Source organism: Pediculus humanus, genomic scaffold (assembly GCF_000006295.1).
Source record: "Pediculus humanus corporis 1103172107574 genomic scaffold, whole genome shotgun sequence".
NCBI lineage: Eukaryota > Metazoa > Arthropoda > Insecta > Psocodea > Pediculidae > Pediculus > Pediculus humanus.
This window is the reverse complement of record NW_002987189.1, coordinates 448,765-471,890: the sequence shown is the minus strand read 5'-3', so window position 1 is coordinate 471,890 and position 23,126 is coordinate 448,765. Positions and strand designations below refer to the sequence as shown.

At 32.3% G+C, this 23,126-nt stretch overlaps 1 protein-coding gene across 1 annotated transcript; it reads right to left on the bottom strand.

Moving 5' to 3' along the window:
* Window positions 1-1,703: 1,703 nt before the first annotated feature.
* Phum_PHUM221170 (alpha-actinin-2-associated lim protein/alp, putative) lies at window positions 1,704-22,979 on the bottom strand (the record flags this gene model as incomplete). Its single annotated transcript, XM_002425759.1, has 10 exons — window positions 1,704-1,756; window positions 2,369-2,416; window positions 2,965-3,204; window positions 3,364-6,658; window positions 7,929-7,969; window positions 8,465-8,626; window positions 11,243-11,881; window positions 13,142-13,212; window positions 14,177-14,328; window positions 22,884-22,979. The coding sequence occupies 10 exons, from the start codon at window positions 22,977-22,979 to the stop codon at window positions 1,704-1,706; spliced, it is 4,797 nt and encodes a 1,598-aa protein (XP_002425804.1).
* Window positions 22,980-23,126: the final 147 nt, after the last annotated feature.

The window sequence follows — 23,126 nt, the reverse complement described above, 5'->3', positions numbered from 1 at the left end:
AAAAATAAAAAAAAAAAATTGCGAAATTTGAGTGAAAGAAATAAGAAATGATGGGAGTAAAATGGTGGGTGTAAATAAAGAGAGAAAGAGAAAGAGAGAGAAAGAGAGAGAGAGAGAGAGAGAGAGAGAGAGAGAGAGAGAGAGAAACGATTCGATAAACAAATTTTTTTAAATTTAATTTCTTAAAATATTTTCATTCATCAAATCAATCGACAAATTTATCGATCCTCTATCGATTTTCTTTACAAAAAAAAAACGCTCAACGTAATTTTACGTTGTCGTACGCGAGAGACGCGAACATCACCATCGACTTTATTATTATTATTATTATTATTACTAAAATAAAATACGTTCAGGTAAATTTAGCCACCGTCGTCGTCGTCGTCGTCGTTGTCATAAATAATAAAAACGACGACACACCTGACGTTAATCGAATCACATTAATGCCCTCTCTCTCTCTCTCTCATTTTCTTCAAATTTTTTTTCCTTTTTTTTTTTCGTTTCTCTCTCTCTCTCACACTCGTACTGATCTCGGTATCAAATGACACCGTGTCACTATAAAAAAAAATCCGCGAATTTGTTTTTATTCCGGTCCATTTATTTTTGCGTTTTATTTTTTTTAAAATTATAAATAAAAGTATGACGACGTATAGATGTAAAGATAAATTTTAAATCTCTCTCTCTCTCCCTCTCTCTCTCTCTTAACCACTCGAGGAAAATTTTTCATTTTTTCCATTCAATCAATCAATCAATCATTCATTCAATCATTCAAAGTCAAATTCGCATTCTCACGCTCGAATTGATTTAAGAAAAAAAAAAAAAATTTCAAATAATTTATATACAGTACGAACGATTTATAAATCGTCGTGGCAATAGATAAAAAAAATTTAATCGAAATTAACGATTCGATATAATCGAATGAAACGATATCAAATTTAAACCGGATGAACAAAAAAAAAAAAAATTATACTTGCTTAACTTATCAGAATGAAGCAAAAATTTTTTTTTAAAAATCGTTTCGTCACGTTTCCGCCAGTGACAAATTTGGCGCCAAAATTTAAAAAAATTGAAAATGATTTTTATATTTCTTATGATACGTACCCGATTCGAAAAAAAGAAAATATTCGTTCGTTACCGACGGTAAAAACGCACACGCACGCACGCACGCACGCACTCGTCTTCAATGTTTAAATAAAAATGTTAGAAAAAAACAAAGGCGGATTACGAAATACAAAAAAAAAAAAAATGAAATCGTTTAAACGCCCGGAAAATAAAAAATTAGGCGAAGTCGTCGAAAAACATCGATTAAAAAATTTAAATTTTTATTAATTTACCAAAAAGAAAATGGCGACGACGAAAGGGTAAAAAGGCGTCGTAGAAAATCGTATGGAAATTTTTTTTCTTTTTTTATTTTCCGCGCCCAAAAACATGAATTAAATTAAATTAATGGTTCGAAAAATTTAAATTTTTTTTTTTTACTTTGACGAATTCGTGACGTTTTTGACGAAAACTTCTCTCCGCGGGGGGAGGGGAGGGGAGGACAAAAAAAACTCTCGAACGCTGTCGTAATCTTCTACCTGAACTCGTCCCCCCCAAAAAAAAAATCTTCCTCATCATATATCCCGACAAAAAATTTCGAGACCGTTATCTCTGCCAAAGGAAATTTCGAAATCCTCCTACTCCTCCCCTTCCTCTTCCCCCCTTCACGATGATTGCTTAAAACATCTCGAACGTTCCCGTTCCGTCCGTCCGTTCGCTTTCATTCGACTTTACGACGAAAAATTAAAACGCCTGAATTTCATCAATTATGCAAACTTACATACTTTTTGTTTGCACTTTACAGGTCACAAGCGGTACGACGAAACGACGTGTCAATAACAACAACAACAACAACAATCATAATCGAAATCGATCATTTCGTATCGATTTCCAAAATTGTTAAAACTGGATTTATTTTAATTTTTTCCGATGGCCTCAGGTTCGGTGAGTCGAATTTTTTAATATTTATCATAATTAAAGTAATTTAAGTAGGTTGGTCGTCGACATTTCAAAAACGCGTCGGTAAAAAAAAATGAAAAACGTGACGTCAGCGAGAACCGCGATAAACAAAAAAAACGTAACATTAGATCGACGAAAGAAAACATTACGAAAAGATACAAACAAACGGAAACGGAAATACGAAACGGTAAAAGGTTGGTTTAACGAGGGTGAAAGACAAAAAAGAAACAAAAAGAAAAAGGAAGGAAGACGACGACGCCATCTTTTTTAACGGTTACTTTTTTACTCGCGCGTGCAGACGACATAAACAATGATGACAGTGACGAGGGGTGCGACACAAATGTCACGTGATGACCAAACATAAACAAACCTCTACCGAATAAGAATCCTTTGCTCAAAATCAAATTTTCGTCGATTTCTTTCAACAAATTTATTTTCTTATGTTTGTGTTTTTGTAAAATTTGACAACGAGACGACGACGACGACGACGACGACGACGATGACGACATAACTCGCTGACGGCCATCTTAGTTTTTTTTTTTTAACGGAAAAAAAAAAAATTTAAATGAATTTCGAATACTATTCTAAATTTTTCACGTCGTTCGGTCCCCTACTCTTTTTATCATTTACGTGTCACCCCCCCCCCCCCGTGCGTGAAGTAAATAGTGACGTGTAAGTAGTCGATTGATGTGGTGCAAATGATGATGACGTAAGCATTTTAACACGTGATTTTTACAAATATGACGTTATATGCGGTAACTATTAACGTGGCATTAGATTCGGAAAGTTTTTTTTTTTTTAACGAACGTTTAATCGCGCTGATTATAATAAAACGGTCAGTTTTAAAAAAATCCCGCCGTTCGTGATGCAAAAAAAAAACAAAAACAAAACAAACTTGTTAATACGAACGAGTAGTAAGTAACGGGTAACAAAGAGGTAGTAGTGGTGTGAGGACAGGACACTCACCGTAAAATAATTCGGGAAAATCATCTTCTTCTACCAAAAGTAGTTCTTTTAAATGTTTGGGCAAATTATCAACGTCAATCGTGTCGTCTAAAATAAGTTGAACGCTGTTCCGTTTATAATTCGTAGAACATTCGTTTCCGCCATTTTCTTTATAATTATCGAATCCGATTTTATCTCCGTACGATATCAAATCCTCATTTTCGAGATTCGATATCTCGCCTTTCCAGTAATCCGTAAATTCTTGACATTTCCTTTCGAAACAATTTAAATAGAGATCGTCGTCATTTCCATCTTTTCTCGTCATTTCTCCATCTTTCCATTTTTCTCTCCTTTCTTTTACTTTTCTTATGAATTCATTTTCCAAATCGAAATATCTCGCGGTGTCTTCCGGCACGTCACCGAATTCGTTCGATTGCGAGACTTTTATGACTTTTTTTTGTCTCCTCTCAATTCTTTCCGCCAATTTCGACATGTATTCGTTGTACATTTTTTGTTTGAATATTTCTTTTTCCGAGAGTAACGAGGCAGGCATTGATTTTCTTTTTTCCCTCCTAGCGATTTGTTGTTTTCCGTTTTTGAACCGCGCGTCGCCATTTTGTAAAAAAGCAATGTCACCCTTTCTCGATATTCGATACCTTTCGTTATCGATTCGTATTTCTCTTTTTTTCCTCGCGAAATCCTCGGAGGAATTCGGCTTGACCGTTGATGATTTGGGTTCTTCGAATGATTTTATAACGTCGGAAACGGGTGGTAGATTTTCCGTCACGATCGAACCTTCTTCCGGTTTCGATTGTTTTCCCGGAACCGGGGCATTTTTGAGCGGTGCTATTTTTTTTTCGAAAATGGGTTCTTTCACGCATGATACTACATCCGTTTCCTTTTCGCAGCAAATTGTTTTCGGACGATACGCAACCCGCGTTGGACTCTCTCCCAAAGCTCCGCATTCGCTTATTTTTTTTTCTTTGTTCCAAATCCGTTCGAAACTTTTCCCGGGTCCTTCCTCAAATAAATCATCCGTTTCATTTTCGTGTTTTTCATCATTCGTATTCTTATTTGCGAATATCGGATTGCTATGCCAAGAATTTATCACGGATTTTTGACTGCGCACTGATGAATCCTCGTTGATTTCGCTTGCGGATTCAACGCTAGATTCCGCGAGCGTTAATTCGGGAACGAACGTGTCTGATGTTGCATTTTGAAGTATTGCCAACAAACAACTCTTGCCAACGGCTTCTCCTCCTCCTGACTTTTCATTTATTTTCTCTTCGTTTTTTACATCACATGATTTCGCGTTCATTTTTTTCACAGAGGAGAAAAGATCTCTGTCGTCGTTTCGTGCGACCGATTTTAAAACATGATCCGACACGTTTAAATTTTCACAATTTTCAACTACGAAATTCTCGTTGCCATCTGGACTTTGGCCAGACTCTTTACACGATTGCATTAATAAATTTATCTCTTTGTCCGCCATTTTTTTCTCTTTCATTCTTCCGTCCCAAATTTTTTCGTTTTTTTTCAATTCCATCTCCGTTTTTCCAAACATTCCACCCGGTTTACCTATGTGAGTGAGTATGATGGAATTATCTTTCGTTTTCGAATCGTAACAGGTATTTTTTTTTCTCGTCAGAGAATTCGTTTCGTCGTAACTTCTCCTTTGTAAAAATTTTTGATGAAGGTCAAGCAAACTCGCGGCTTCGACTTCTTCCGTCATGAATTTATTCACTTTTTCCTCGTAGGCTTTTTTTTGAGACGGAGACAAACCGAGAAACAAAGCCGGAACCATGGTACGGGCTCCGTACCATTTTTCTATTTGCCCGATTCTCGCATCCGCATAATCAAATTCCACGAAGCTTAAATCCCTTTCGTCCTCGTTAATCGAATCCCTATTTATTAAACTCGTCGGAAGGCTTCGTACGGATGCATCCGACGGATGATCCGATAGTTCGTTTAAATGACGCTTGCTTTTCACGTACATGTCTTCTTCCACGTCTCCCCTACTGTTTCTACAGTTGTTCGAACAACATTTACCTAAACCGATTTTCCTTAATATTAATTTACCGTATGGTAGAGTTAATATTTTTTTTTCTGCTAAATTTGATAGAGCTTCCGGATTCTGAGAAAAAGAACATGAATTATTAATAATAATAACATTGTTATCATCGTTTTTAACGGTCGTCACGTCTGATTTTTCACCGTCGTCGACGAAACCTGTAAAATTTTTTAATGGTACCCCACGTGATTCGTTCAATTGTTTTTCCGTCGTGTTCAATAGAGAAGTCCATGAATTTCTATCGAGATTAATCTCGTCCCGCGAATCGATAACTTTTGCTTTCGATAACAATATTTTCTCCATGTCGTTTTTAATCGCTTCGATTCGATGTTTCAATAAATTATTTTGTATTTTATTTCCGTTATTTTCGAACCTTTTCCGTAAGAAATTTTCGTTTCCCGTCGAATCGTAAGATGCCAAAAAATTGTCGTTTGACGTGACAGAAGACAACAACGATTCGTCTTTCGTTTTATTTTTATCGATGACTATCGAAACATTTTCGTAAATGGGACCGCATATGTTAGAGGGATCCGATGAAAGCGTGTCCGTTTTTATAAAATTTTTCAAATCCTCGTTAAAATTTTCCGAATAAAATTTACGAGACGTTTTGAATTTATTATTCCACTCGTTCGTACTCGGCGTCCTTTGACTATCCAATTCGCTTTCGACATCCGCATCCGATTCGTTACACGTCGTTTCCGGTTCGATGCTACTTCTCCAACTTTCGGATTCTTCTTCGTAATATTTATAACTATTGGGACATTTTTTAATCGTGTAAAATCCTTCCCCGATTCTTTTTTCCTCTTTTTCAACCGCCCCCTTATAGTAAGTTGTCACGGGTTCGGGATAGGAAGGATCTTCGGAGATTTCAAACGACGTTTCCGTTTGACTAATTTCGTAACTATCTTCCGATTTACTTTCTCCGCCATTCATTTTCAATACGTTTCCTTTGTTTGTCGTTTGAAAATCCGTCGAATCGTCGAATGTCGCGTCGCTCACGTCACTACTCTCTTCTTTTAACGGATAAATTTTGTAAGGACCACGTTCGGAAACGTGGAGGTGTGCGTTCATGCCGCCGGTTGTCATTTTAGTTTTTTTATCGGAAGCATCGCTCAAATCGCTACTTTCTTCCAATATGACGTCTAACTTTCTCGTAGGGCACTGTTCTTGACTCTCTTCGGAACTTCCTTCTTCTATTATAACTTGTTGTACGAGATTTCCGGCGTAGGAAACGCTCGGATACGTGTAAAATGTTGTCATAACGGCATCCGTTTCGAAATGTTTCCTATTTAAATTTGGTGAATGAACGGGTGATGACGACGACGACGACGTTCGTTTAATCTTTTCCGAATCTTTTGTTTCGCTGTTGTTTTTGCCAACCTCAACCGTCGACTTTTCATCTTTTTTCTCCGAAAGTTTTTCTTTTTCCTTTCCATCGCCGACATTTTCTTCCTTTTCCGATCCCAATCCATCATTTGAATTCGTTTTTCCATCGTTTAAATTTTCATTTTCCTTCGTTTGATTTGACGTTTTTTCCATTGTTGTTATCATTTCTCCCGAATTTTCCGCTCCGTCGTTTTCCACCGATTCTTCTTCGACTTTTTTAATTTTCGTAGCTTCGAAAGCGAGTTTTTTCTCTTTTTTCTTTTGTTTTTTTATTTGCATTTTTAATTTTTTATCGAGGGATAAACACGAGACATTTTTCTTTTCTTCCGGTTCCTCATTTCCTCTTTCCTCTACGTCATTTTTACATTCTGTTTTTTTATCATCTTCTTCTTCCCTACGTTCTTCCCCCTCCTGCTCCTCCTTCTCCTCCTGCTGTTGCTGTTTCTGCTTCTCCTCATTTCGTTGTTTGTTGTTGATTGTATCGTTTTCGATTTTTTTTTGTTTCGATTTTTTATTTTTTTTCGGCATTTTTTTTTTCAAAAAAAAAAAAAAATTTCCCACAACAACACAAAACAATTTAAAAAACACAAATTTTTACGTACGATCAACTAAAACTTTTGATCACGCCGTGAAAATTCATTCGCAAACATTTTTTTTGCTGTTGTGTTGTTGTTCCGCGTTCGAAAAAATTAAAAATAAATTTTTTTTTTTTTTTAATAACTAACGACAGAGAAAGAAACGAAAATTTTTTTTTTTTTTTTTAAAAAAAAAAAAAAAAAAAACTTTTCCCAAAAAGACGATTCACACACACAACAAAAAAAAATTCTCTTACGGAAAAAAACAAAAAAATTTTTTAAAAGTTTTTAATTATTATTATTATTATCACAAAAAATAATACGACGCACGCACACGCACTTACGCACGCACTTACGCACTCACGCACAAAAAAAAAAATTTTTTTTTTTTTATTGAAAAAAATTTCACAAAGTCAAAATTAAGTCAATGACTAAAATTTTTATTGTCAATTTATTTGTTTTATTAATACGAAAAAAAAAAATGGAAAAAACCGATAAGGGGTGCCAACTGTATCAATGAAATCATATTTTTATATATTGAATCGCGGCGCTTGAATGTTTTTTTTTTTTTTTTTTTTTTTTTTTTTAAATTTGGCCGATGAAATTTTTTTTTTTTTTTTTGTTTTTTTGGCAATCTTTCTTTCTAACAATTGCACCACATTTTAAATAAATAAATTAGTGTGGGGGACACATTTTTTTCTTTGTGAAAAATGTCATTTGAAAACCGCGTGGGGCAACGTTACGAACCAAAAAAAAAATGGGGGGCCCAGAAAACGTTAAATTACGCGGGAAACGACATTTTGTTTTTTTTTTTTTTTAAATTTTTTCGCGGGAAAAAAAGTGACGTCACGTGATTTTTACATAATTTTTTAAATTTTCCTCTCCCTCCTCTTCTCCCTTCCCCCTTTTTTTTGTTGGGGGGAAAAACCGAAGTTAATGACACGTATTCGAACGATACACGGGTCACGATCATTTATCCCCGAGAGGAAATCACCTAACATTGTTTTTGTTTTTTCATAAACAGAATTTAACGTTTTTTCATTAACTCGATGTTAAGGAAACCGAACGCCCTTCCCCCCTTTTTCTGTACCTTTTTTCCCCTCCCCCTTTTAAATGTGTGTGTGTGTGTGTGTGTGCGTGTCTCATACTAAATTATTCTACCGTGAATATAAAATTGACGGTCACGATCGAAAAATTTAATTTTTTTCCAAAGAAATTTCCCATTGTTTTCCTCAACTCCCCCCCCCAACGTTCGTTGCTACTCCCCAAAAATCTCCAAATTCGAAAACGACACAATAATATGTAATAATAATAATAATAAAATCGAATGTTTTAACGTAAAATGACGTTCGCGAATTATTAAAAAAATAAACATGGCGAATTCGTACGGTTCGGGATAAAAAGGGAGACTCTCCCCAGACGTCTCCCCATAAAAATTATTATTATTATTATTATTATTATTATTGTTTGAAAAGACTAAAACACTCACCGTTTTCTTTTTCGTTTTGTTTTATTTCCCTCGTTTGTTTGTTTGATTCTTCTGCGTGAATTTGAGCTTGAACTTTTTCCGTAACGTTATTTTCACCCTTATCTTCGTATTTTCTCACGTGTATGGTACGTGTCGTCGTAACAGTTTCCGATCCCGATGGTGCTACAATCAAAAAAAAAAAAACATTTAATACGATTATAATTTATCCCTCGTTTAAATCGAACGTAATCGAATCGAATCGGAAAAAATTTTCAAACGAGAATAAAAAGAAAAAATTTTTCCCTTTAGGCGGCTTTACGCGTTAATAACGTAAAATCGTTAATTTTGTATGAGAGAGAGAGAGAGAAAGAGATAAATAGAAAAAGAAAGAAAGAGAGAGATAGAGATAGTTTAAATAAAATGATGATATTCACTTGTTTGTTTTCGATACCGACAAATTCGACGAACGTATTCTTATAATAATAATTACGAAAAACACGACAAAAAAAAAAAACAAAATGGCGACCGATAAACCTTCGGGTCAAAATCAAAATAAAAACTCGTCGAACGAAAAAAAAAAAAATTTTTTTTTTTTTTTTTTTTTATTAAATGACCGATCCGGACGACGTGAAAAAATTTCACTCACTAAATAAATAAAATAATAATAATAAAAACGGTGTTAAAGATACGGACGGATGAATCTCCCGACTCCATGCGAGGCAGTACTCGAAATGTTTTTTCATTCAATACTTTCTATCTCTCTCTCTCTCTCTCTCTCTCTCTCTCTCTCTCTCTCCCTTGTTGTTCCTGTATGTTTTTGATTATAATAAACCTCCGGTCTCTTTAATTCTATACGTCATGTTTGATTGCGATGATATTATTATTATTATTATTACTATTAATTTATCTTTTGAAAAAAAAAAAAAAAACGTTACGTTAAGGCCCATTTTTTTTATTATTATATAACAAAGAGACAAAAACGTTTGATGCCGTTATGAAAAGAAACGTTATTATTATTACGTTTGTATTGTAAACAAATCAACGTAAATATTTCGTCTGCTACGCCCCCGCCGCCTCAACTCTTCCTCTTCCTCCTCCCTTTCCTCCCACACACTCGCAAATTAGGTTTTTCCTTTCGCGTGTTCCTTCGTATAGTAAATACGTGCGTAAGACATGAATGAAATTTAAAAAAAAAAAGGTGGTGGGTAGAGACGTAAACAAACTGAAAATAAATAATAAAAAATAAATCGACAAACAACAACAACAACAACAACCAGGTAATAATAATAACAAACAAACAAAATGAAATTGTTTGCGTGCGTGTGTGTGTAAAAATAATTTCGAAAAAAATAATAAACGATTGAATATAAAATCCACTTCTTTTGTGGCTTTGAGCAATTAAGAAAAAAAAAAAAAATGATTCCGATTGCGGTTTTGAAACGACGTGGTTTTAGAAAAATAAATTTTAAATACTGTGGGAGCAGACAAAAAAAAAAAAAAAAAAAAACAAATCGCGGGGGTAGAAACCGAAACGATTTCGAAAAGTAATTTGAATTTTAAAAAAATTTTACGTTTTAACGTACGCCCGTTCGCGAATCCTCCCCTCCTCACTTCCCCCCGAAAAAAAACATGTCCTCTCTCTCTTTCTCTCTCTATCTCTCTCTTTTTCTCTCTCTCTCTCTCTCTCTCTCTCTCTCTCACGAATCAAATTTAATTTGTTATCATTAAAATAAAAAGAAATTGTTTGTCGATTGTTGTTGTTATTGTTGTTGTTTTGACAATGTTACCAATTGTTGAAAGAAAAAAAATAGATGCCACGATGAATGTTTGCCGTATAAAACGTCAGCCTCGGGGAATTATTAACGGAATTATTACTTCGTGTAACGGATTAAGGAAAAAAAAATTTCACGTTCGCGTTTCGTTCGCGGTTAAATATCGATCGATCGATCGATTTTTTTAATCATTTAATCATACTTCTCGATCGTAATCGAACGAGATATCGAATCGAACGTATGGATTATTTCGTTTCGCATCACCGACGGGTTTCGTGACATTTAAAAAATGGAAAAAAAATTCAAATTAACGTGACCTGGGGGGGGGGGGGTCAAAAATTTTTCGCAATCAAAATATTCTCATTCAAGGCCCCCAAAATAATTTTTTTTCTAATTACATTATTACTAACTACTACGTATTTAACACGTGTTAATTTTATTAATTAATTATTAAGGCCCCGAAAAAAAAAAATCTCACGTCAACGCGTGGAAAATTTTTTTTTTTAAAAAAAAGAACCATCAATGTAAATGTTATTATTATTATTATTATCATCATCATCATCGCGATCGTCAACGCGATCATTATCATTATCATCTCTTTTCCCGACACGCCTTATATCAATTTAGCAAAACTATTGAACCGTTGAGTAAATTTCCGGTTTCGAATCTGGACACTTTCCGTCGGTCGCGAAAATAAATAATAATAATAATGATAATAATAGTTTTTTTTTTTTTTTTTTTTTTTTCATCCACAAAAGTCTGAAGGTGAAAATTTAATAATAATAATAATAACGAGAGGGATAATAGATTTGATTAAGTTCTCGAGGGCAATTTAGTTAAAGCTGTTGTCATCCCATTTAAAACTTTGTCAATTTTCTTATTAATGCGACGGATGAGACGACGACGACGATGACGACAAACGTTAATTTAGTTTAATCCTTAATTTTAAAGATGGCGTCGTTGATTTTCAGGTTTTTTTTCCCCCGGAAAATTCAAAATGAAAAAAATAATTAGTGTTAAAACTTACGAGAACTTTCTTCTGCTATCGACGATAGAAAAGACGTTTCGTTAAGAAAAAAATTATTCAACCTTTTACCACTTTTAAATTTTCTGGATTTTAAAGGACTGTTCCTGTTCCTGTAGGATACGACCGGACTCGTTTTCCCGACGGTTTTTCTAACGACACCAAAAACGGGACTTTTACGATCGCTTTCTAATTTTTTCCAATTGTTTCTTTTAGGTTTTTCCGGCGGTGATTTTTTACCATTTTCCCTAGGGATTTTTTTTTCCCTTCCCCTAATCCCGTAATTTTTCGGACTCCTTTTTAAATCTCTTACAACGACGACGGTTTTCAAATTTTTACAGTCTTCCAAATTTCCTTTTGTCTTTTCCTCGTCCCGATTTTTTTTTATCCCTCGGGTTTTCCGGAACGATTTCGCGTCAACATTTTTTTGACAACGACCCCTCGTCGCTCCCTCCTTTTTCGTTCCTCCTCTTCCGAATGCTAAAAATTTCAGCGTTTTTATAACTTCCCGTAACCTGTTCGATTTTTTTTTTTTCGTTCCGCCATTTATTTTCACATCTCCCCTTTTTTTCCTTTCCTTTTCATTTTCCAATTGAAAATCCTTATTTGAGTCGACGTCTCCCGTACATCGAGATGGACACACTATAAATTTCATTTTACTTTCATTTTTTTTTTTCCTTTTTTCTTTGTCACACACAATCACTTATAATAACTCATTTTATCCTTCTTCTGTCTCTCTCTCTCTCTCTGTCTTAAATCCTTATCGTATATATTCTCGTATCGAAATCGAAACTGAATCGAACTTTGTTAACACAAAAACAAATACCATGAAACGATTATTATTATTATTATTAAATAAAGAAAATAACATAAGATAAATATAAAAAAAGATTTCGATTCTACGAAACGTTAACGCCTCTCTTTTATTAAACTCAAACATTGTCATTTAATGATGATGATGATGATCTTCTCTGCGGAACTCTTTCTTTAATATATCCTCAGGGTGTGGTGCCACATTTCTTATCCTTCTTCTTCTTCTTCCTCTTCTTCCTCTTTTTCCTCTTCCTCTTTCTCAATGCTCGAGTCGTCGTCTTGTCCATAAGTTAAATTCTTTAACGTTTCATTCGTCGGAAACCAAAAAGGCCCAGTTTTGAATCCGAAAAAACCGTTAAAGTAGTAATTGGAATTATTATTATTATTATTATTCCGAACGGATTTGAATTTTTTTAAAATAATAATAATAATAATAATAATAAAAAACCGCCATAATGATGATGTTGTTTGTTATACCTTGTAATAGACTATTAGGTTTCGGCGTCGTTAATAATTTTGCACGCAACAAAAAAAAAAAATCTGGTTTTTTTTTTCGTAAGTGGCACCTTCATTCAAAACGTAATAATAATAATAATAATAATAATGATGATGATGATGATGATGATGGTGATTTGACGATATCGATGGCAAAAAACTTTCGAATATAATTTTTAACGGTACTCGTTGTTGTTTTTTTTTTTTCTCTCGTACGGAAATATTTATTCGATGTTTTCTACGGGGGGGGGGGAATAAAGAAAACGTTTAAAAAAAAAACGCGCCTAAAAATTTCTTGGTGGGGAGAGGGAATTTCGGGGCTCCTAATATCGTAAATCGCGCGCGTGACAAATTAATTAATTTTTTTTTTTTCGTCTGCTAAGTCGTGGTAAACGCGCGCGTTTTATTTTTCCCTTTTCCCAATCGAACAAACGAACGTTCCTAAACGATAATAATAATAATAATTCCGTTGCTTTTTTGATAAATCCGTCGCCATTTTTAACATGACCTTTTAAATCATCGCAACTAATTAAATAAACCGACAGTAATAAGAAGAAAAAGAAGAAAATTTCATTATTATTATTTAAATCTTACTCGGTTCTTCTGTGAAAACCGTCGTTACAGTTGTTTGTTTCATTTTCCGCCTCGGAGACGACAAACCATCCCTGAAAAAACAAACAAACAAACAAACAAAAATTAAATTCTCAAGTTAATCGCATTGATTAATTAATAATTAAAAAAAAAAAAAAGAGCAATCGCGGTGTCATTCATAATTTATTCGCGTCAAATATTTTGTTGACCCGATGATTTTCACAATAATATTTAATGAAATAATAATAATAATAATAATAATAATAATAATAATAATAATAATAATAATAATGAAAAGTTGAAAAAAAAATTTGAAAACTACGCCTTATGGGAATGATATCTAGCTACCACTCATCCGATACACGGACTATAATAACGCCCACATTTTTTTTTTTTTTAAATCAAAACGTGTAACATAATTCCATTCAATCCATTTAAAATAAATAAATAATGATAATAATAATGATGATGATGATGATGATGATTATTGTAAACCAATAGCGGTAAATTAAAAGCGAATTAAAAAGTTATAAAAAAAAAAAATCAATTTGGATCCCTGTGAATGAACTATAAATAGAAAAAAAAAAATCGATAAATTCAATAGTGATACTAATTATTATTATTATCATTATCATTATTATTATCATTTTGATGTATTCATTTTTATAACTGACGTTTTAAAAATTGGGTTATCATTTTAAATTAAAATAAATTTATGACGACTACGTAAAATAATTTTTTTGTTTAAATGGAAGAAATTTTTTCGCACTCGTTCAGTACCGTAATAAGTCCGAATTATTATTATTATTATTATTATTTTATAGTTGTGGATTTGATTAACGTGAGGGATCGTTACGGAATTTCCCACCGACGCCTTCTCCTCCCCAAAATGTCCGTTACGATCGAAACCGGTTTTTTTTTCCCTCCCGTGAATTGTTCGGCTATAACGAATCCCATTTAAATAATCCCGTTTCATCCCGTTCCCTCTCTCCTCCCCTCCTCTCCTGGGGGATAATGTAGTTAATAAAGCATACTCACTCGTTTAAACTCAATCTGAGTTGTTCTCCGGCGTTTCTCAAAAGGCTGTGAGCTCCACGATTTCTTATATTTTTCGTCGATGTTCCATTTATCGAACTTATTATATCACCTTCTCTTATCCCTTTGAGAGCTGCTTTACTCCCCGGATTCACCTGCAAAAGGGGTAATTCATAATTAAATAAAACAAAATTCTTCCCCTTCCTCCCCCCTTCCCGAAAAAAAAAAATTCATAAACGTATGATGAAAAATAAAAACAAAGAGAAGCCTTATTATTATTATCATCATCATCATCATCATCAACCGTCCCTTAATTGTAAATTCAACAACGGTTGCATTACGAAAACACACCTATGAAAAGAAAAAAAGGGCGGATACGATTAATGATGATTGTTTCGTTTCAGGGAGCCCTTGGACAGTGGCAACAACTAAAACAACAACAACAACAAACAACAACAACTCACCTCCTCAATTTTTTTTTGTTGTTCCGTTTTATGGTGAGATTTACAAAACTTGAGCATTGTTTTCTTTTACATACGGGTAAGTCAAATCGATATATATTTATTTTTGTCTTTCGTCACGTTCGCGATTATACCGAACGCGAAAGTAAAATAATAATAATAATAAACAAAAACGCGAAAAAAAATCGTATTTATTATTATTATTATTATCATTCACGCAAGATACACACACACACCTAACAGGTGCGTTTGGCGAATGAGCATAAATTAATTAATTAATGTAAAAAAAAAAATTTACGCCGCTGCCGCCATATTCGAACCGTTACAAAAAAATAAAAAAGATTTTTTTTTTTTTCGTGAAATCGAACGTTTCTACGAACGTCTCCCTCCTCCCCCAAAAAAAAAATAGAAAACCAGATACGTACGATGGTAGATTAGTTTCAACAAAAAATGGAATCTATCTTGAAAACGCCTCTCTCTCTCTCTCTCTTCCCTCCCCTCCTCCTCCTCCTCCTCCCCCTTCTTCTTGTTTTTCACGGGGGTCTTAAATGTCAAATTTTCTTTCTTTCAAAATATCACACACACACAAACATATTATTTTTTTTTGTTTGCAAAAAAAAAAAAAATTTTAATTGGAAAATTTATTTTCGGGAATGGGGAGAGGGGCTCCCCTTTCGCGTGTTAAATCATTATTACGCGCGTTTTTTTCAGGGTTATTTAATATTTAAAAAAAAAAAAAAAAACGCGTGGATGGTTTCTTCTCTTTTCCCCTTATTCAATGCTCTAATCTTTCTCTCTCTCTCTCTCTCTCTCTCTCTCTCTCTCTCTCTCTCTCTTTCGAATCGTGTTTGTCACGCTCTTAACAATCACGCGATCAATAAATTTTTTTTCCTTTTCGCCTCCCCTCCCCCCCCCGCGTTCTTTTAGTATATTTAATTAATTATATTATTAAATCCCGTTCGTTCGGATTTTTTTTTTTTTTTAACGTTTTAAACAAAATCAATGAATTTATTATTATTATTATTATTATACGGTGGCGTTCGCGTAGGCGTGCGCACAATAGAGAGTCATTAATTTTTTTTTTTTTTTTTTTTTTAAGTAATTAAAAGAAAAATTAATAAGTTCGGTCATTAAAAATCTCGCCGTCGTCGTAACTTTGGCATCCTATATATATTTTTAGTCGTGACATAATATTGGTGTCACGCGAACTATTGCCCGGAAAAGTCGACGACGAATCACGAGAAAAAAAAAAAAAAATTAAACGGTTCATTAACGGTAATTAAATATGTGTCGAATGGATTTCTCACTAATTTGAACTTTGACCTTCCTTTCGTTTAACTTTAACTAACATACCGATATCGAATGACGTCCTACCCCCCCCCCACCAAATTCGTTGTCGTTTTTTGGTTGTTTACTCCCACTCGATTACATTTTTATCCGTGTAATAACAAACATGTTGTCTGGAAGCGCGTTTTATGTACAAATCGATACAAGTTTTTTTTCAAATCGGGCCATATATTATCATTGTAATCATTAAAAACGAATTTTTTTCGTTTCGGGGGGAAGAGGGCGAGAGGGGGGAAACGAGGGGAAAAGTAGGGGAAGGCGAACGTGAAACGACATCGTTTTGAAAATTTATATATCTTTTTACGCTTTATTGTCTTTTTATGTACATTTTTTTTTTTTTTTTTTTAAAAACGATTCTCATTTTATAATTTCGGCCATTTTTTTTTTTTTTTAAATGATTAAAAAAATATTTAAAAAAAAAAAAAATACTAAAATTCCCCCAGATAGGAAAAGTTTACTAACAACGCCCACTTTTAAAAAAAAAACAATTCAACAACGTTCTTTTTGTATTTACCCAAAAAAAAAAAAAAAAACAGAAAATTCCTTATCAAAACCGTAGATTATTTTCCCCCCACTCCCGCCCCCCGACTCCCCATCCCCTCGTTTTTATATAAATTTTTTTTTTTTGATTTATCGTTGTTGCTTAATTACACCCGATTCGATTATTTCAACTCTTTCTCTTTCTCTCCGATCGCGATTTTTTTTTTTTTTTTATTATTGATTTTAATCGATAATTAATTAATAGAAAAAAAAAAAAATTTTTTTTATCGTTCGTAAAAATAAATCAAATTGGGGGGAAGCGGGCGGGGAGCGGGCGAGGGGCGGGGTTAACGTAAAATACTTCAACTTTTACATTACATTCTCTTTCTTTCTCTCTTTTTCGAGTATTATTATGATTTTTTTTTTCGATAAATCGATCCATCGATAGATCGATCGATCGACGCGGTAAAAATACACAAATCTAAAAATAATTTTTTTTCGGTTAATAAACAAATGAGAGAGAGAGAAAGAGAGAGAGAGAGAGAGAGAGAGAGAGAGAGAGAGAGATCTGCAAAAATTTTCAAACGAATAAATAAACAAATGAATTTTTCGAATTTTGTTTATTATTATTATCATTATTATTATTATTATTATTATTTATAAAATGAAAATATTTTCTGGCTGTCGGTTCACAAACACGCAAATGATGATGATGATGATATAAACGTTAAAAATAGGGAAAAAAATGTTTATGTTTGCAATTTTCCACGTTTTTTAAAAAAAAAAAATTCGCGAAAAACACTTCGATTCCCATAATCCTTTTCGTCCTCCTCCCCTCCCCTCCCCTTCTTTCCCCCTTCATTTTTCCAACATCGTAAATTTAAAAAAAAAATATTTGAAAATCGATATAAACCATATACAAATTGTCCGCGTCAGACATTTTCGAAATTTTCTCTTTTGACGTAAATCGTACAACAACAAACAACAAACACTTTGACGTTTAATTTTTTTTTTTTATTAAAAACAAACCAGATAGATTAACTTGTAATTGATTAATTACCTCCATTTTATATTTACAAACATCCATTTCAAAATTATTTATTACGAACGCGTACGACTCGAAAAGAAAAATGGCGAACGTTCGTAGCGAATTTTCTTAACACACTCGAACTGTTTCTCTCTCATTTTTTCATTCGGACTTTTAAATAATAATTAACATAATTGAATGACAATTAAAAGAAAAAAAATAAAACTGATGTCATTTATCTCGTATCCGACGCACGCACGCACTCACGCACACACACACACGCACACGCACACAATTTAAATACGTGATACATAATCGGGATTCATTAACGAAAGGTGATGTCTTTGTTCGTAATTTAAAACAATCATCATCATCATTATTACATTGTATTAAACGGGAGCCCCCCACCCCTCCCCTAATTATTTTTCATTATCATCAAGCCAAAAAAAAAAAAAAAATGACGAGAACAAGTTTTTCGATCTCGAAGGCTTTTCTCCCGACGTATAAATAATATGTTGCGTACCTGAAATGTTTTGCTCACCGCCACCGCCATCGCCGCCTAACACCCACGAAACGTGCCTGAATCGATTTTTACCATAACTAAACGAATGAATCGAAATCGTGAGGATCGTGTCTTTAATATTTACTAACAGATTTCCGATTATTTAAAAACGTTTCAATTAATTTTAAATTAATCGTACTTCCGGTACGGTACATCCTCTTTTGTTGTAAAACTACAACAAAAAGGTTCGATTACTATTAAATAATGATTGACATTAAAATGTTTGTGTTGTTCTCCTTAACGAAAAAAAAAAGTGGAAGTAGATTTCACGTCGTCGTACCATTAAAAACGTCATTATCGTATCGTACAATTTTTTTAAATGTGGTAAAAATACATTTCTATTTTTATGTCTGATGACGACTTTTTTAAATTTTAAAGTCATTTTACTCTAATTAACCTTTTTTAACAAGTCGGGAGGGGAGAGGAGGAGAAAGAGAAAGAGAGAGTTCGATTAAAAATATGTCGTGGAACTAACAAAAAAAAAAAAAATTTCACGCCGTGACAATAACCCACGTGACAAATTTAAAACATTGAATTACATGATGACAATTTTTGTTTTTCTTTCCGATGATGACGTCACAATACGAACCGGAAGTATTGATGTACGTTCAGAAATTCTTCTGCTGTCTTTCAATCAACCTGCTGACATATTACCCGTTAACGATTGAAACGATTTTAACGGTTTTTACGTTTTAAATTAACGCCATTTTTCTTTCTCTCTCTCTCTCTCTCTCTTTCGAAAAACGATGATTAATCACAAAAACGGTTGTTGTTGTTTGTTGTTTGTTGTTGTTGTTGTTGTCTTTCTTTTGATTCTTTGCTTCGCGTCATCTCACTTTCTTTCTTACAAAAATTTTTTGAAAAATTAGTTACGGAATATTTTAAATGGGGGGGGGGAAACAATAACAATAATGATGATAATAATAATAATAATAATAGTTGGCCAGGCCCTGAAAACTGCCAAATCATTTTCTTTTTAATTTATTCCATTTTTTTAACAAAAGAATGACCCTTGATTTTTTTTTTTTTTGTAGACGATGAAAAAAAAAAAAAATTTCGAATTTTCCCCAGGAATAAAAATAAATCGATGAAGGAATTTTTTACGGTCAAAGGTCACGGGCACGACAAAACAAAAAAAAAAAAAATTGAAATTTTTTCGTTCGATTTTTCTCATTAATCAAAGACAACGAACGTTTTACCCGAAATGAATTATTTACTTCCGGTTTTAAAAAAAATGTCGTCCTTGAAAAGATTCGTTTCGATGATTTTAAGGGATGAAATTTTTTTTTTTTTTCGTTTTCGTTCTAGAAAATTAGGGATGTTAATCGGTCGTTTTAATATTCAAAAATTTGGATTTAATACAAAAGAATTAAAAAAATACCGGAAATCGTTGATTGTTTTCTCCCCCTCCTCTTTTCGGGAACTGTAGGAAATTTAAAAGACACACGAGTGATAAAACCGGAAATACACGAAAAAGTATCGTAAAAATTTAAATAACGTATGACGACAAAATCAATTTTAACACAAACGACTAACCAACAACAACAAAATTTTAATAAATTATTATTATTATTATCATTTCGACAAAAACAACAACAACAACAACAACAAAAACATACGAATCGGGACACACACACACACAAAAAACGACCCAAAAAGAAAAAGAAAAAGAAAATAGAAAGAGATAGAAAACACGACGCCACGACTCGGAAATTTGGCGTCGTTTAAACTTATTCGTTCGTTCGATTTTTTTTTTTTTTTTTGGAACAAACAAACAAACAAACAAACATCTTTATTGTTTTAGTTTTTTTTTTGGAAAAAAATTCAAAAAATTTCATTTTACAACTTTGTTACAATAAAATTAACAAAATTTATGCGAAAATTCAACTACTACTACTAAAAACGTAAACGACATTTTTCCCATCCGCCATTTTGATTTTTTTTACGACGATTCCAAATTAAATAAATAAATAATTTTTTTATTAATAATAATAATAATAATAATTTTCCTACGCGATTTTTTTTTATTATTAATACCCTTGAAACTACGAGTTTTCAAAAAAATAGTATAGGATTACATAATAATAATAAAAAAAATAATAATAATAATAGGAATAGCAACAACAACAACAACAACAACTCGATAAAGAAATTTTACTCTTCCTTGATCTCTCCAAATTTCGCAATCGCGTTTTTTTTTTTTTTTAATTTACATAATAAAATAAAGTAAAACGTAAATTTATCATCATCATCATCATCATCGTCGTCGTCATCATCATCATCATCATCATCATCATCATCATCATCATCATCATCATCATCATTGTCGAAATGTAAATAAAAAAAAAAAAATTGTAAATTCGAAAATTTTTTGTTTTGTTTTGTTTTTTTTTTATGTTTCAATATGTTGACGTAATTGAAGAAATAAAACAAACAAACAAACAAACAAGCAAACAAACAATTGATTCTCGAATGAAAAACATATACCAGGGTTAAAACAAAAATAAAAAATAAAAAATTCGTTGTCCGTTTGTTGTTGTTTAACCAGCCCAACAATATTTTTAAAACGCGTTTGAATATTTTTGCTAGAAGACGAAGTACGATAATAATTTGTCGGAAGTGGCTAAATCCTCAACCGGAAATACTTAAAAACAGATTTTTTAAAAAAAATTTGTAAAGGAATGGATAAAAAAACTTAGTAAAAGTTAAAATTCAACTGTATGGGGGGGAAAGGGAGGGGGAGCGATCGATGAAGAGGCATAAAAACTTTACGAATTTTTAAATTTGAGATAGAAAAACGAAAAATAGAGGAAATGATTGTAAGGGTCTCTCGTTTTAAACATCCGATTTCCGGTCGTTCAATTTTCCTCAACAAAAAAAATTAGATCATCGAATTTTCATACGAATCGATGAATGCAAATTTTTTAAACAGGAATAAAATACGACAACGTGTGAGAGAGAAAGAGATAGAGAGAAAGAGAAAGAGAGAGAAAGAGAGAGAGAAAGAGAAAGAGAGAGAAAGAGAAAGAGAGAGAAAGAGTGAAAGAAAGAGAAAAGAGAGCGAGAGAAACTTGAAGAAGTAAAAACGAAGTGAGAGAGAAAGAGAGAGAGAAAGAAGAGAAAGAAAGAGAGAGAAAAAAGAGAGAGAGAGAAGAGAAAGCGAAAGAGAGAAAGAGAGAGAGAGAAAGAAATGATCGACACTGGCCACACACTAAAAAAAAAAAGGCAGGCAGGCAAGCAGGCACACCAACATTCCAAAATAAATTTTTTTTTTTTTTTTTTAAAACACGAAACGAATCGATAGAAAAAATCCAAACACACAAACACACACGAAATTCGTATGTAATGAGATAATAATAATAATAATAATAATAATAATAATAATAATAATAATGATAATAATGATAATAAAATTTCGATAGATATCAATCAATAAGAATCTATACCACTTTCTTTCTCACCGTTTTACAAAAAAACAAAAATTTAGGTAAACATGATAATAAATAATAGCACGTTGATTCCGTTCGAAAATTAATTTTTTTTTTTTTTATTAATAAAACGAATAAATTCGATCGATCGATCGATTGATCGATCGTAACGATAATGTCAAATCCGATTTTTTAAATCGAAATATTCGATAGTTCGAAAAAAAAAAAAAAATTTCCCACGTGTGGTCCTTAATCTAAAAGAAAAAAAAAATATTTGAGAAGAGGATGTTGTTCGTTATCACCGAATTGATAACATTCATTGATACGATTATACACCTTCCACGTTCTTCCTTCCTTTTATTATTATCATTATTATCATTACCATTAATATTATTATTATTATTATTATTATTATTACTATTATTATTATGTCAAAATATTAATTTAAAAATAAATTTTACCATTTCCGGTAATTTTATTTATTTTGTTTGTTTGTTTGTAAGGAACGAGAATCGATTAGGAAACAAAAAAAAGATCGTTAACGATTGATTGATGATGATGATGATGATGATGATGATGATTCCTATTAATTAAAATGTTGATGATGATAATAATAATAATGATTTAAGTGTCGCTTTTTATCGCGAGATAATTATTATAATTAAATTTCTTTTTTTTTTTTTTTTTCGCACGGGGGGAGGGTGGGGGGACAAATTAAATTTTCAAAAAGAAATTACAGGACCGTAGGTAAATCACGTTCGATTTATTTTAAAACGTCGTTGTTTGTTGTTGTTGTTTGTTTGTTTGTTTGTTCATTTGTTATTATTATTACTCTTAGAGTAATTAAAAAGAAAATTATTATTATTATCGGTTTTTCGACACGATTTCAAGGACGTTTTTTTTTTTTTTTTTTTTTTTTTAATTTCGTTCGATTTACAATGACCTTTAAACTTTAAGCAAAAATTTTTAAAAATAAATCATAATAATAATAATAATCATAATGATGATGAGAAAAAAAAAAGTGAAAATCCTTCGACAACAGTCAGAAAATTTATGTTTTTGTTAAATTCTCTAAAATCATTTTAACATATATGATTATCATAACATAAACATATTCATAAAATGATAATAATAATAATGACAATGATAATGATAATAATAAAACATAAATTGATTTGTTTTCGGTTAAGACAAAGTAAATTATTTCATATATTGTCATTTTATCGAGAAGTCATTGTCAGATTATTTTTATCTCGTTTGCTGTTGGGGGACCAGGGGTTTTTTTTTTAGAAAAAATCTTTTTTATAAAGAACTATTAGATTAAAGGGGGGGGGGTGAAACTCTTTCTTAATCATAACCTTTTTGTTGTTTTCTATCATAACATGCAAGTATGAATCACACTCACCCTTGATATTTTAATTGGCATTCCGAGATCACAACCTCCATGTATTCTAAATCCCCATGGAGAACCACCATCCAAAATAATTTCCCTCGCAGACATTTTTATCAATTAATTAATTTATTAAAAGATGAACAATGAGTTGTTTGATTTCATTCCAATATTTAATATCGACAAAAAAATTTGAAAACTCATAAAGTTTTTTTTTTTTCTTCTATTCTTTTCATATCACAACCCTTATAACTCACA